This window comes from Phyllobates terribilis, unplaced genomic scaffold, assembly GCF_046119375.1.
Source record: "Phyllobates terribilis strain yellow unplaced genomic scaffold, ASM4611937v1 Scaffold_1__5_contigs__length_1240528914, whole genome shotgun sequence".
NCBI lineage: Eukaryota > Metazoa > Chordata > Amphibia > Anura > Dendrobatidae > Phyllobates > Phyllobates terribilis.
This window is the reverse complement of record NW_027362761.1, coordinates 975,043,922-975,059,267: the sequence shown is the minus strand read 5'-3', so window position 1 is coordinate 975,059,267 and position 15,346 is coordinate 975,043,922. Positions and strand designations below refer to the sequence as shown.

The following is a 15,346-nucleotide window of genomic DNA, read 5'->3' as shown; positions in this document are numbered from 1 at the left end:
AGTAAAGAATACAGGTGGCGACTCCGCTCTGTCCGTATCCCCTGGGATCCTTTTGCCTGTGGAGCCTATCTCCTCTGCTCCCCTCCTAGGCCTTCTTAGAACAGGACCCTGACCGGGTAGAGACAGTGGTTAACTCTGACCCGCTCCTCGTCTCAAGGCCAGAGAACAAGGACCGTGTATCTTCAGTCAGCTACAGACTCTTGCTGGACCCTGACAGAAGACCCTCAATCAAAGACCTTGAACTTAAGATGGCCGTAGATTAAATATGAATCAATAAGTGCTTCCTAAAAGTGTGTCCTCCACCCTCACCCACTACATGGTTCCCCCTATCTTTTGTTCCCCCCATCTCCTCTATCCCGGACCGGGGCAGCACCCTGGTGCATTTAGGCCCCCTACAGGACAGGAGTGGTGTAGTGTTGAGTGGTAAAGTGGGGTCCTGAGAGATGCTCCATCCTTACCTGGAAGAGGAGATACCACACCTCTATCTGAGGTGCAGTACCCCTGTGGCGACTGAACCCTCAGGGGCGCCACATAACCATGCCACCGGCACTGACTGACAGCTCGCTCATCATTAGGGCTGTCTGTCAGTCAGTCCCGGGGTGCAATTACAGCCGCCGCTCTCTATAAACTGAGCGGTGAACCCGCGCCGACACCACCCCTTTGGCTGAAGCCCGAATGCTACCAGTAGGAATAAAGTTTATTTTCTCCCGGCAGTGAGGCTCTCAATGCGGGCACTGGGCAGGTTCAGAACGCTATTAACCTGCAGACTAATCTAATATCTACAGGTTACTAGCAGTTTTTCACATGACAGGCTCCTTTTACGTCACTCAAGAAAGGACCATAGCTTCCTAGTAAATGGGGTGTACAGTGAGATATGACGACATCCTGTACCAAAATTTTGGGTCAAATTTCTGTCACAAATTAAGCCAACTAATAAGCCATGTAAATGTAGACAGTCTAATGCTACAAATTTATCAAACAGCACAAACCACTTTGATAAATATGGCACATTTCTAATTTATTCTGTCTATAAACTGGGCACTTTTAGTAAATCCGCCCCACTGAATCAGCCAGTAGTACACTTAGACTAAGTGCCCACGATGCAGAAATGCTCTGGATTTTTCCTGAGCGTTTCTGCATCTCCCTGGCAGAAAAAACGCATGCGGATTGTACATGCGGATTGTACATGCGTTTTTCTTGCCAGGGACAAGCGTTTGTGAAGCGTTTTGATCATGCGATTTCGCATGCGGGTTGTCAAGCGCTTTCCAAGCGATTTTAGCATCACTTGGAAAGTGCTTGACAACTTGGTCACACTATATAAATCCATGCAACCGGCGTGGATTTTATATAGTGTGACCAAGATAGTTTAAAAAAAAAGAATAAAAATGGTAAAAAATAAAAAAATAAACATATACTCACCTTCCGATGGCCCCGGTCTCCTTATCCGATGCGTCCGGTCTTCCCAGTGTCTCGCGGTTGTGTAAAAGGACCTTCCATGATGTCACTTAGTCATGTGACAGGTCAAGGACAGCCGACGTCAGCAGTCGCGTGACCCGTCACATGACTAAATGACGTTATGGCAGGTCCTTTTAGACCATCGCGAGCTGCCGGGGAGCCAGGACGCATCGCTATGGAGACTGCGGGCCATCAGAAGGTAAGTATAATGTATATTTTTTATTTTAATTCTTTTTTTTTTTTCAGGTACTATGGTACCCGGGTCTGGAGGAGAGTCTCCTCTTCTCCAGACCCGGGTACCATCCGCACATTGAATCGCTTAATATCCGCATGTGCACATGTAGTCATGCGGATATAGAGAGAATAGTACTTGCTCACTTGTGTCCGAGGGTGATGGCGCATACTGATGCTCTTCAGTTTGCGTACCGGCAGGGACTGGGGGTGGACGATGCTGTAGCGTATCTGCTACAAACAGTACATTCCTTTTTGGACAATGATGGAACCACAGTGCGTGCTTTGTTCTTTGATTTCTCTAGTGCGTTCAACACATTACAGCCACTCTTACTGCGTGGAAAGTTGATTAAAATGGCGGTGGATGAGGGACTTGTGAATTGGATAATTGACTACCTGTCGGATAGGCCACAGTTTGTTAGGTGGGGGACGGCTACATCAGATAGTTTACTGAGCAGTGTCGGAGCCCCGCAGGGAACAGTGCTGTCGCCATTCCTCTTTACATTGTACACAGCTGACTTTCAGTATAAATCAGACCGTTGTCACCTCCAGAAGTACTCGGATGACTCTGTGATAGTTGGCGGTATTGGGAAGGACCAGGATGAAGAGGAATATAGAAGGGTGGTTGCGGACTTTGTAGTATGGTGCCAGGCTAACCATCTAGAACTAAATGTTAAGAAAACCAGGGAGTTGGTGATGAGCTATGGAAGGTGCAAGAAGGTATGCCTACCTGTTACCATTGACGGTCAGGATGTGGAGATGGTGGACAGTTTCAAATATTTGGGGGTTTACCTGGATAGCAAGCTAGACTGGAAGTGCCACATGGAGAAGGTCTACAAGAAGGGGATGAGTAGATTGTACTTCCTAAGGAAGTTAAGGTCTTTTAATGTGTGTGGCAAAATGCTTGAGGTGTTCTACCAATCCATTGTGGCTAGTGCCACCTTTGCGGCAATAATTTGCTGGGGTAACAGTGTGCGTGTTGCTGACGCCAACAAGCTCAACAAACTTATAAAGAAGGCTAGCGCGACGGTGGGCCTACAGCTTGGGACTTTTGAAGAGGTGGTAGAGGATAGGATTAAGAAGAAGTGCAGAGCTATAATGGGCAACAACACACACCCGCTTTATGAACTGTTTGCGAAACAGAAGAGCACATTCAGCAATCGCCTAATACAACTAAGGTGTAAAAAAGAAAAATACAGGAGATCGTTTGTTCCAACTGCTATGGGGGTGTTTAACAAATGTCTGAAAAGCAATGTCTAAAGCATTCCAAATGTTATGTTATCATATGTGTCATGTTCGAGATCTGTGTTCTGCTGCTGTGATACCGCAATTTCCTCCGGGATAAAAATAAAGTATATCTTATCTTATATTAAGCGATTCAATGCAAGTCAATGGCGGCAAAAACGCCGCGATTACGCAAAATAATTGGTAGTGCTGCAGATTTTTTTGCAATGATAATAAGCAGCAGAAATTTTCTGCAGCATGTGCACAGCACATATGGATTATCATTGGGGAACATTGCAGACCTTCTACCGTGTTTGCCGCTGCGGAAACACTTAAAAAACGCATAGTGGGCACACAGCCTTACATGGCTTAAAAGGATATTCCCATCTCATAGATCGTGTCCTGAGTCAAAGGGCTGGCTCTTTATAGCCCAAAACCATGCCCTGGAGAGGAGATAGGGGAGATGACTCCCTCCCAGCACTTAGTGATCCACCTGTAAAGCATGCCCTTGTGGCTATTAACCCTCTCTGCACCTACTGTGCAGGAGAAACTTCCATGATTCACATCACTGACGCTAACAGTCTCAGCGACACATATCTCCCCTCCAGTATTCTGCCAGTGACTCTGTCATACCATGGATACCTAAGGTCCTCCAATGCCTGCGCGAGGAAAGAGACATAGCGAATCAGAAGAACTATACTACATTTCTAATTAGAGGCATTAACAGAATGACATATTGATGCTGACATCACAGCAGAGTGAAATATTTATTGCATTTCATCCATTATAATTCCCAGTCTTTATATGCCGTTTTTTTGCACAAAACTACAATGTAACAGAAAATAAGGTAAATAACACATATTAGTATCAATAGTAGAATTGTTTTATCTTAATACCTACACAACTAAATATTGACCTAGTGTGCGTAATGCTATGGAAGAACTGATGTTGATGAAGATTGTGTAAATGCACCTCTGCTTATTAATGTTATCATAGTTATTGGTGCACTTGTAAGAATAGAGGAGCATTTGTTCTAAAGAGTGTCCAAACCATTAGCAGCACAAACCTCAAGAAGTAAATGTGGAGTAGAGGGGTCCCACACATTGTTTATGCTCCCTTAATTCCCTTTCCTTAATGGGGTTGTCTCACTATGCTTTGTGGGTGCATGTGGAGATAAGGAGTCCTGCAGAGATTAACACTGCAGGGTTCACCAAGCTGTGCCCTTGATTATGTTAAGGCAAAACGGCTGATGGTGGACCTACTGGCCAAGGGAATAGTCTCGTGAAGAGCAACTCTTATTGAAACATACAACGTAGAATCTCCTATTTTGAGGTTAATCTTGTCTCATGTAAAGTTTATGATTCCATATTGCACATATTTAAAGTGGATTGTGGGATCTGTGTAGGAACTTTTCAAAAATATTCCACTGTGATCATGCAACAATGCACATGGTTATCAGAAGATTTGCCTTCTCAACAAAGATGGATGCACAAAAACATGGATAAAATTCATGAAGTTCCAACAATCTTTTATATATCCAGTACAAGAACAAGTGTTATGGTTCAGATCTTTAAGATTTGATCTTTCTCATCAGGTTCATCTTCACTACTTGTAGATTCTTCTCCAAATAGATCTAGCCCTAGAAAGGATGAACTGTCCTTGTCCTTTGACGCAATCTTGAGGGTGATTAGTGAAGGTGTATCACTCATGCCGATCAGAATGGAATTTCTGTCAGCAGCTAAGGTCAAGCAGCAGATTTTACTATCAGGGGTAAAAACTGAAACTACTGTTCCATTATCGAGGTCCCACAAACTGACGTCACCTATGGAGAGATAAAACATGCGCGGTCAGATTGCAGTGTATCATGTATAACCTGCTTCAAGATCTAGGGGGTGACATTTCTCCCTGTTGAGACTTATATAATGTTCCCTGGGAAAAAAAGCAAATAAGCAAATGAGCCTTTTTCCAAGAGGCTTTCTAATGCTATCTTTTGGAGTTAGCCATCTCCAAGTCAGGGTCGACCATATAATGCGCCTTACCACAAGACTTAAGACAGGAGCTTTATGCTCTTGCTTTATACAGCAAGTGTTTACGCCAGAAAACTGGCATAAATCACTTTGAACAGTCACTAAATTTTTGCACAATGCACAATTGTGCACAAATTTTGCTGCTTTTGCCAGTTTCACACCAGTTTGTAACAGCTCCACCAAAATGGGTGGAGCTGGGGCAGGACGAGGCATGGCTATGCTTGCCTATTAAATTGAGCAAAAGTGCTGGCTTTTCTTACTGAAGAAATGTTACTCCAGTCCCTGATTGGAGTAACATTTCTGGCAAGGCTCTAGAAGACGCAAGAAGGTGCACGCCACTGAGAAGATGTCCTGAATTTATTAAGTGGCATGCACCTCTTAATGAATTAAGCAAAACAAAAATTCCCCTTTATTAACACTGGCATGTATAATGCCAATCTTAATCAATTGGATTCTAAGTGCCAATTTGGATTAGCTTCAGAAAACGACATGTATGAACAAAAGTATTTGGACACCATGAATTACACCTCCAAAAGCTTTTATGACATCCCATTCTACATTGCAAATCAATATGAATTAATTAGGAGTTGATCCCCAATTTACAACTTCCACTTTTCAGGGAAGGTTTTCTACAAGTCTTTAGAGTCTGAATGGGAAGTTTTGCCCGTTCATTCAGAAAATCATTTGTGAGGTCATATACTTATGATGGACAAGAGGGCCTGGCTCACAATCTTGTTTAGTTCATCCCAAAAGGTGTTCAATGGGATTGAGTTTGTGGCTCTGCATAGGCCAGTCAAGTTCTTCCACACCAAACTCATCCAACCAGCCTTTATGCACCTTGCTTTGTGCACTGGACACAGTCCTGCTGGAACAGAGAAGGGCCTTCCCTAAACCGTTACCACAAAGTTAGAAGCATACACAGTTTATGTGCAGATATTGATTCCAGAGGAGGTTGGAACTGCAGTTATTTAGTGTTGATAACTTTTATACACCATGGCCTGAGCACTTGGCAACCCCTTTCTGTAACTGTACGTGGTTTACTACTATAAGGATGGGTTGCTGTGAATCGCTTCCACTTTTCATTGGGACCACTCATAGTTAATAATGGAATATTTAGGAGAGAAGAAATTTCACAAACTGGCTTGTTTCCAAAGGTTGCACACTAGTACAGTACCATGCTCAAATATAGGTAGATTGCATGGCTATGGGGTTGGATTTTATACACCTGTAGCGATAGACTAAATGAAAAAATCTGAATTCAATGAGTAAGAGGTGTGCCCCAATACTTTTGCCCATAAAGTGAAACTGGCCCATAAGAAGCAAGTGTTGGTGAAACCCAGGGTTGGACTTGATGATCAGAGTTGCACATGAATCTTTTAACTGATGAGGCCTTTTTATCTCATTATTTGTCGGAATCTAAAATAAAAATATGCCTTTGCCTAAAATAGCTGGAAGAACTGCACTATGTCATTTATGCATTAATTGCTAGAGGCATGTGACCAAGGTGGGAACTTTCTTCTCCACAGCCACTGGGAGAATACGCCTGTATGGAATTCAAGGACTAGACCGAAAACACCAGCAGTCCTGGACTGAACTTTTACCTAAATCCAGGGATGGAGATTTACTTGTGTTTTTTTTTTAAGTAATTCAAACTGCAATTTATTTCTTGTCTAATATCACAGTCATATGGGCATATTTTTTTCATTTGGTGGTTTTAGAGGGATGGGGAATTTGACCAATGGACTCCAGTGGGACCATAAGGCCACGGCCCCACAATCAGCATTTGGTCAGTATTCGGTCAGTATTTTTTCTCAGGAGTGGGAGACAAAACCAGGATTGGGTGATAAATGCAGAATTGGTGACTTCTTTCTATTATACCTTTTCTCTGATTGTTCCTCACCTGGTTTTGGTTCCCACTGCTGAGAAACAATACTGACCGAATACTGCCCAAATACTGATAGTGGGGCCGTGGCCTTAGATTGAAAGACTGATGCAATACAGAAGACAAATGTGTTTTATACAAATATGTAACATAGTAACATAGTTTTTAAGGTTGAAGGAAGACTAAGTCGATCTAGTTCAACCCATAGCCTAACATGTTGATCCAGGAGAAGGCAAAAAAAAACCATGTGGCAAACACTAAGCTCCACATTGGGGAAAAAAATTCCTTCCCGACTCCTTACGGCAATCAGACTAGTTCCCTGGATCAACGCCCTATCAAGGAATCTATTATATATAACCTGTAATATTATACTTTTCAAGAAAGGCATCAAGGCCCTTCTTAAATTTTAGTAGTGAATCACTCATTACAACATCATGCAGCAGAGAGTTCCATAGTCTCACTGCTCTTACAGTAAAGAATCCCCGTCTGTGATTATGATTAAACCTTCTTTCCTCCAGACGTAGAAGATGCCCCCTTATCCCCGTCTCAGGCCTCAGAGTAGAAAGATCAGTAGAAAGGTCTTTGTACTGTCCCCTCATATACTTGTACATAGTAATAAGATCACCCCTAAGCCTTCTTTTTTCCACAGTAAATAACCCTAGGTGTAATAACCTGTCTTGATATTGCAGACCCCCCAGTCCTCTAATAACCTTGGTCGCTCTTCTCTGCACCCTCTCTAGTTCAGCTATGTCTTTCTTATACAACGTAGACCAGAACTGTACACAGTATTCTAAGTGTGGTCGCACTAATACCTTGTATAGAGGTAAAATTATGTTCTCCTCATGAGCATCTATGCCTCTTTTAATGCATCCCATTATTTTATTTGCCTTTGCAGCAGCTGCCTGACACTGGCCACCAAACGTGACCTTGTCGTCCACCAATACACCCAGGTCTTTTTCAGTGACAGTTTAGCCCAGTGTTTTACAATTAAGCATAGAATTATACACTTTATTTCCTCTGCCCAAGTGCATTACCTTACATTTATCCCCATTAAAGCTCATTTGCCATTTATCAGCCCAAGCGTCTAGTTTACATAGATCCTCCTGTAATATAAAATTGTCCTCCTCTGTATTGATTACCCTGCAGAGTTTAGTGTCATCTGCAAATATTGAATTACTACTTTTTATGCCCCCTACAAGGTCATTAATAAATATGTTAAAAAGAAGGGGGCCCAATACTGACCCCTGTGGTACCCCACTGTTAACTGAGACCCAGTCTGAGTGTGTTCCATTAACAACCACCCTTTGTTTCCTATCACTGAGCCAATTCTTAACCCACATACATATATTTTCCCCTATCCCCATTGTTCTCATTTTATGTATCAACCTTTTGTGTGGAACCGTATCAAAAGCTTTTGAAAAGTCCATATACACAACATCCACTGTATTTCCTTGGTCCAGTCCGGAATTTACCTCTTCATAAAAACTGATCAGATTAGTTTGACAGGAACGGTCCCTCATAAACCCATGTTGATATTGGGTCATGAGGTTATTCTTCTTCAGATACTCTAGTATAGCATCTCTTAGGAAACCCTCCAGGATTTTACCCACAGTAGAGATTAAGCTTACTGGCCTATAATTTCCAAGTTCAGTTTTTGTCCCCTTTTTGAATATTGGCACCACATTTGCTATACGCCAGTCTTGTGGTACAGACCCTGTTATTATGGAATCTTTAAAGATTAAAAATAATGGTCTATCTATGACTTTACTTAATTCCTGCAGTACTCGTGGGTGTATCCCATCCGGGCCCGGGGATTTGTCAACTGTGATTTTTAGACGCCGCAGTACTTCCTGCTGGGTTAAGCAAGTGACATTTAATGGAGAATTTTTGTTATCACTGATCATGATTTCTGTCATGCGATTTTCTTGTGTAAATACTGTTGAAAAAAAATCATTTAGCATATTGGCTTTTTCCTCATCTTCATCCACCATTTCACCCAGACTATTTTTAAGGGGACCAATACTATCATTTTTTAGTTTCTTACTATTTATGTAGTTAAAGAATATTTTGGGATTATTTTTACTTTCTCTGGCAATGAGTCTCTCTGTCTCAATCTTTGCTGCCTTGATTTGGTTTTTACATAATTTATTTAATTTTCTGTATTTATTTAATGCCTTATCACTACCTATTTGCTTTAGCTCTCTAAATGCTTTCTTTTGTCACTTATTGCGCCCCTTACAGCTCTATTTAACCATAGTGGTTTCCTCCTATTTCTAGCATGTTTATTCCCATAGGGTATATATTGTGCACAATTCCAATTCAGGATGCTGATAAATGTCTCCCATTTGCTTTATGTCATTTTATGTCTCAGGATATCGTTCCAGTTTATTGCCCTAAGATCATCTCTCAACCGTTGGAAATTTGCCTTCCTGAAGTTTAGTGTCCTTTTAACCCCTCTGCTACGCATCTTATTAAAGGATACATGAAAACGTATTATTTTGTGATCACTATTACCCAAGTGACCCCCAACTCGTATATTTGATATGCGGTCTGGCCTGTTGGTTAATATTAGGTCTAGCAGTGCCCCCCTTCTTGTTGGGTCCTGAACCAGTTGTGAAAGATAATTGTCTCATAGTTGTCAAAAACCTATTACCTTTGCTGGAACTACAGGTTTCTGTTCCCCAATGTATTTCAGGGTAGTTAAAGTCCCCCATAATAATGACTTCTCCTTGAGTCGCTGCTTCATCTATTTGCTTTATGAGGATATTCTCCGCTGCTTCCATTATTTTTGGAGACTTATAACAAACCCCTATCAGTAATTTATTATTTTTTCCCCCTCCCCTTATCTCCACCCACAGGGACTCTACATTTTCATTAGATTCACATATATTCTCATGCAAGATTGGTTTTAAGGATGATTTTACATATAAATTAATGACCAGTCATGGCTCTCGTCCAGCCATGTCTCAGATATTCCCACCATGTCATAATTATTTTCCAACAAAATTAATTCTAATTCCTCCATTTTGTTGGTGAGGCTTCTGGCATTAGTGTACATGCATTATTTGTACCTCTATTCCCTCTTACTATATTGACTTTTCTAACCCCACCCCCAATTTCTTTATTTGTGCCCAGGTCACTATCTGCACTATCTTCCCCTCCTATAAAATGAATACCCCCCCAATCCCTAGTTTAAACACTCCTCCATCCTTCTAGCCATTTTCTCCCCCCCAGCACAGCTGCACCCTCCCCATTGAGGTGCAGCACGTCCCTAGCGTAGAACCTGTAGCCAACTGAGAAGTCGGCCCAGTTCTCCAGGAACCCAAACCCCTCCTTCCTACACCAATTCCTGAGCCACTTATTTATCCCCCTAATCTCCTATTGCCTCTCTGGCGTGGCACGTGGTACAGGCAGTATTTCAAAGAATACCACCTTGGAGGTCTTTGCTTTAAGCTTGCAGCCTAATTCCCTGAAATCATCTTTAAGGACCTTCCACCTACCTCTAACTTTGTCATTTGTGCCAATGTGCATCATGACCGCTGGGTTCTCACCAGCACCTCCCAGTAATCTGTCAACCCGATCAAATCTGATTCAAATTCCATATAGAAAAAAAATATTGCAAGGTGCGCTACATGCAGCCACTATCAGTAAGCAATTTTAGTATCTCCTTTTTTGCTCTAAAGTATGCTTTACAAAATTGTACCCTAGGGAATCTTCCTGAACTATTCCTAGGAAATATAATGGGGAACAGGAGATTTGCTGTCTCTTCCAGTTGTCCCGAGAGGTTTCCCCTTGGTTCAATAGCCTCCTGGACGTTCCAGACGAGGTGGCAAGTATGCCTTTATAGGTATTGCCTGGTATTCAGAGAGATATATACACTCACCTGATAGTAGGATGGCTTTTGCTCCTTTTTCTATGATTTGCATTTTGCTATTTACTGTAAGACAGAGGTTTTCATATCCTGGGATTATTTTGTTTTTACGCTTGAAAGGATCCCAAACCCTTATTCTGGGAATATATAGGAAAAGTGTTAATTAATAATGCAGATTTTTCAGCACGATTTTAATGTAAAAAATCCAAGATAAATCTGTTTCATCTAAACATGGTGTTCTTTTCCTTAGTTACTACATAAACATAAAGTTAAAGGATACCAAGACATACCCCATTGATATCTTCAGAGGAAAATGAAATATATTTATTATTATACAGACATAAATTCCCTACACGGTGCAGATGCTGCTACCAACTTACATAACACCACAACAGCTGCAGCTCTTGAATCGGTCTCCCATCTCATACATACCAAAGCTCGCACAATCAACAGGCAACCCTGGCACACCAGCCTGACTAAAAACTGACATGGGCTTCCAGGGCTGCTGAGCGGAGATGGAAAAGGTCTCATTCCAACGAGCACTTCATCGCATTCAAACAAGCCCTCACTACTTTCAGGTCCACACTCACTGCAGCAAAACAAACATACTTCTCATCTTTCATATCCTCTCTGTCTCACAACCCTAAACAGCTATTCAGTACTTTCAATTCTCTCCTCTGTCCCCCAGCACTCCCTCCCTCTCCACTCATCTCAGCTGAAGATTTTGCCTCATTCTTCAAGCAGAAGATTGATACCATCAGACAAAGCTTTTGCCATAAGTCCCCACACTCCCTCCTCATATCTACTGAGTTCTCCTCCTCCAAAACCTGCTTCTTCGCCATCACAGAAGATCAACTTTCCTCTTTACTCTCCAAGTCACATCTCACCACCTGTGAACTTGACCCAATCCGTACCACCTCATCCCAAATTTTACTGCAGTCTTCATTCCAACCCTAACTCACTTCTTCAACCTGTGACTAACAACTGGTGTCTTTCCCTCATGCTTCAAACATGCCTCGATCACACCCATCCTCAAAAAGCCATCCCTTGACCCATCCTCTCTGTCTAGCTATCACCCCATATCACTTCTCCCCTATGCCTCAAAACTACTGGAACAACACGTCCATCCTGAGTTGTCCTCCCACCTCTCCTCCTGCTCCCTCTTTGACCGCTTCCAATCTTGCTTCCAGCCGCACCATTCAACTGAAACGGCCCTGACTAAATTCACCAACGACCTACTGACTGCCAAATCCAAGCGACACTACTCTGTCCCTCTGGACCTGTCATCTGCTTTTGACACAGTAGACCAATCCCTTTTACTACAGACTCTCTCATCTCTCGGCATCACCGACTTGGCCCTATCTTGGATCTCCTCATACCTAACAGACCGGACATTCAGTGTCTCCCACTCACACACCACCTCCTCATCTCGACTCCTATCTGTTGGTGTCCCCTAAGGCTCAGTTCTAGGACCCCTACTCTTCTCCATCTACACCTTCGGCCTGGGACAGCTCATAGAGACTCACGGCTTTCACTATCACCTCTATGCTGAAGACACACAAATCTACAGTTATATGAAAAAGTTTGGGCACCCCTATTAATCTTCAGCTTAATGTTTTCTTAAAATTGGTGTTTTTGCAACAGCTATTTCAGTTTGATATATGTAATAACTGTTGGACACAGTAATGTTTCTGCCTTGAAATGAGGTTTATTGTACTAACAGAAAATGTGCAATCTGTATTCAAACAAAATTTGACAGGTGCATAAGTATGGGCACCTCACCAGAAAAGTGACATTAATATTTAGTAGATCCTCCTTTTGGAAAAAATAACAGCCTCTAGTCGCTTCCTGTAGCTTTAAATGAGTTCCTGGATCCTGGATGAAGGTATTTTTAACCATTCCTCTTTACAAAACAATTCCAGTTCAGTTAAGTTTGATGGTCGCCGAGCATGGACAGCCCTCTTCAAATGATCCCACAGATGTTCAATGATATTCAGGTCTGGGGACTGGGATGGCCATTCCAGAACATTGTAATTGTTCCTCTGCATGAATGCCTGAGTAGATTTGGAGCGGTGTTTTGGATCATTGTTTTGCTGAAAGATCCATCCCCTGCGTAACTTCAACTTTATCACTGATTCTTGAACATTATTGTCAAGAATCTGCTGATACCTAGTGGAATCCATGTGTCCCTCAACTTTAACATGATTCCCGGTGCCGGCATTGGCCACACAGCCCCAAAGCATGATGGAACCTCCACCAAATTTTACTGTGGGTAGCAAGTGTTTTTCTTGGAATGCTGTGTTTTTTTGACGCCATGCATAATGCCTTTTTGTATGACCAAACAACTCAATCTTGGTTTCATCAGTCCACAGGACCTTCTTTCAAAAAGAAATTGGCTTCTCCAAATGTGCTTTTGCATACCTCAGCCTACTCTGTTTGTGGCGTGCTTGCAGAAGAGGCTTCTTTCGCATCACTCTCCCATACAGCTTCTCCTTGTGCAAAGTGCGTTGTATAGTTGACCGATGCACAGTGAAACCATCTGCAGCAAGTTGATGCTGCAGCTCTCTGGAGGTGGTCTGAGGATTGTCCTTGACTGATCTCACCATTCTTCTTCTCTGCCTTTCTGATGTTTTTCTTGGCCTGCCACTTCTGGCCTTAACAAGAACTGCCCCTGTGTTCTTCCATTTCCTTACTATGTTCCTCACAGTGGAAACTGACAGGTTAAATCTCTGAGACAGCTTTTTGTATCCTTCCCCTGAACAACTATGTTGAATAATCTTTGTTTTCAGATCATTTGACAGTTGTTTTGAGGAGCCCATGATGCCACTCTTCAGAGGAGATTCAAACAGGAGAACAACTTGCAAGTGGCCACTTTAAGTAGCTTTTCTCATGATTGCATACACCTGGCTATGAAGTTCAAAGCTCAATGAGGTTACAAAACCAAAAAAAGTGCTTTAGTAAGTCAGTAAAAAGTAGGTAGGAGTATTTAAAACAAGAAAATGATAAGGGTGCCCATACTTATGCACCTGTCAAATTTTGTTTGAATGCAGATTGCACATTTTCTGTTAGTACAATAAACCTCATTTCAAGGCAGAAACATTACTGTGTCTAACAGTTATTACATATATCAAACTGAAATAGCTGTTGCAAAAACACCAATTTTAAGAAAACATTAAGCTTAAGATTAATAGGGGTGCCCAAACTTTTTCATATAACTGTACACCTTGGACCTGATATCACCTCCTTACTAACCATAATCCCACAATGTCTGTCTGCTATTTCATCTTTCTTCTCTGCTAGATTCCTAAAACATAATATGGATAAAACTGAATTCATCATCTTTCCTCCATCTCTCTCAACCCCCCCATCTGACCTATCCATCAAAGTCAATGGCTGTCCACTCTCCGCAGTCCCGCAAGCTCGCTGCCTCGGGGTAACCCTTGACTCTGATCTCTCCTTCAAACCTTATATCCAAGCCCTTTCAACTTCCTGCCGACTCCAGCTCAAAAATATTTCCCGAATCCGCACATTCCTCAACCATGAATCTGCAAAAACCCTAGTGAACGCCCTCATCATCTCTCGCCTCGACTACTGCAACCACCTGCTCTGTGGCCTCCCTTCTAACACAACACTCTCGCATCCCTCCAGTCTATCATAAACTCTGCTGCCTGACTAATCCACCTGTCCCCCCACTATTCCCCAGCCTCTCCCCTCTGTCAATCCCTTCAATGGCTCCCCATTACCCAGAGAATCCAGTTCAAAACCCTAACCATGGCATATAAAGCCATTCACAACCTGTCTCCTCCATACAGTACATCTGTGACCTAGTCTCCCAGTACTTACCTGCATACTCCCCTCTTATCTCTTCTTCCCACAATCGCATGCAAGATTTCTCCCGTGCATCCCCCCTATTCTGGAACTCTCTACCCCAACATATCAGACTCTCGCCTACCGTGGAAGCCTTTAAAAGGAACCTGAAGACCCACCTCTTCCAACAAGCCAACAACCTGCAGTAAGCCTCGCTCCACCATACCGCTGCACGGCCAGCAGTACCCTCACCTACTGTATCCTGACCCATTCCTTGTAGATTGTGAGCCATTGCGGTCAGGGTTCTCTCTCCTCCTGTACCAGTCGCTGACTTGTTTTTGTTCAAAATATTGTACTTGTTGTTTGCTATGTATACCCCTTTTAAACATGGAATTAATGGCACTATAATAATAATAAATAATAATAATAATGCAGTGATTTAGTGGTGTGTTTATCGCTCTATCTTTACTAATGGGTAATAGATTTTTGTGGGTTGGGTTTTTTTCATATATCAAATTCTGATTTATTAAAAAATATACTCATATTTCTTACACTTACATGTTTTCCGACATCACACCAAAAACAATTCTGTCTGCGTCGTCAGTAATAGCCATGCAACAGATATTTGGTTCATTTTTCAATCGTTTCTTGACCTACAAAGAAAATTCTTACTGTCATATTAAGTATTAAAAATATAAAGTTGGAAGTTGCTAACATCAAGACAAAAGACTAAAAAAGTTTTTTAACAGTCAATCATTTTCAGGAGCTGTAAAGAACAGTAATTTAATTGGTTTCCTAGTATAACTGATCAGTAAATTTTCATCACAGCAAAGAAAACAGTTAAAAGAA

General features: G+C 42.1%; 1 protein-coding gene across 3 annotated transcripts in view; it reads right to left on the bottom strand.

Moving 5' to 3' along the window:
- Positions 1–3,694: 3,694 nt before the first annotated feature.
- LOC141156629 (uncharacterized) overlaps positions 3,695–15,346 on the bottom strand; it is a 225,604-nt gene continuing 213,952 nt past the window's right edge. For all 3 annotated transcript variants that reach the window (XM_073642828.1, XM_073642822.1, XM_073642836.1), the window contains 3 exons: positions 15,056–15,150; positions 10,703–10,827; positions 3,695–4,732 (listed from right to left, as the gene is read on the bottom strand). In XM_073642828.1, coding sequence (XP_073498929.1) covers positions 4,473–4,732; positions 10,703–10,827; positions 15,056–15,150 — 480 coding nt within the window. In that variant the 3' untranslated portion in view covers positions 3,695–4,472. The remainder of the gene's footprint in view (positions 4,733–10,702; positions 10,828–15,055; positions 15,151–15,346) is intronic.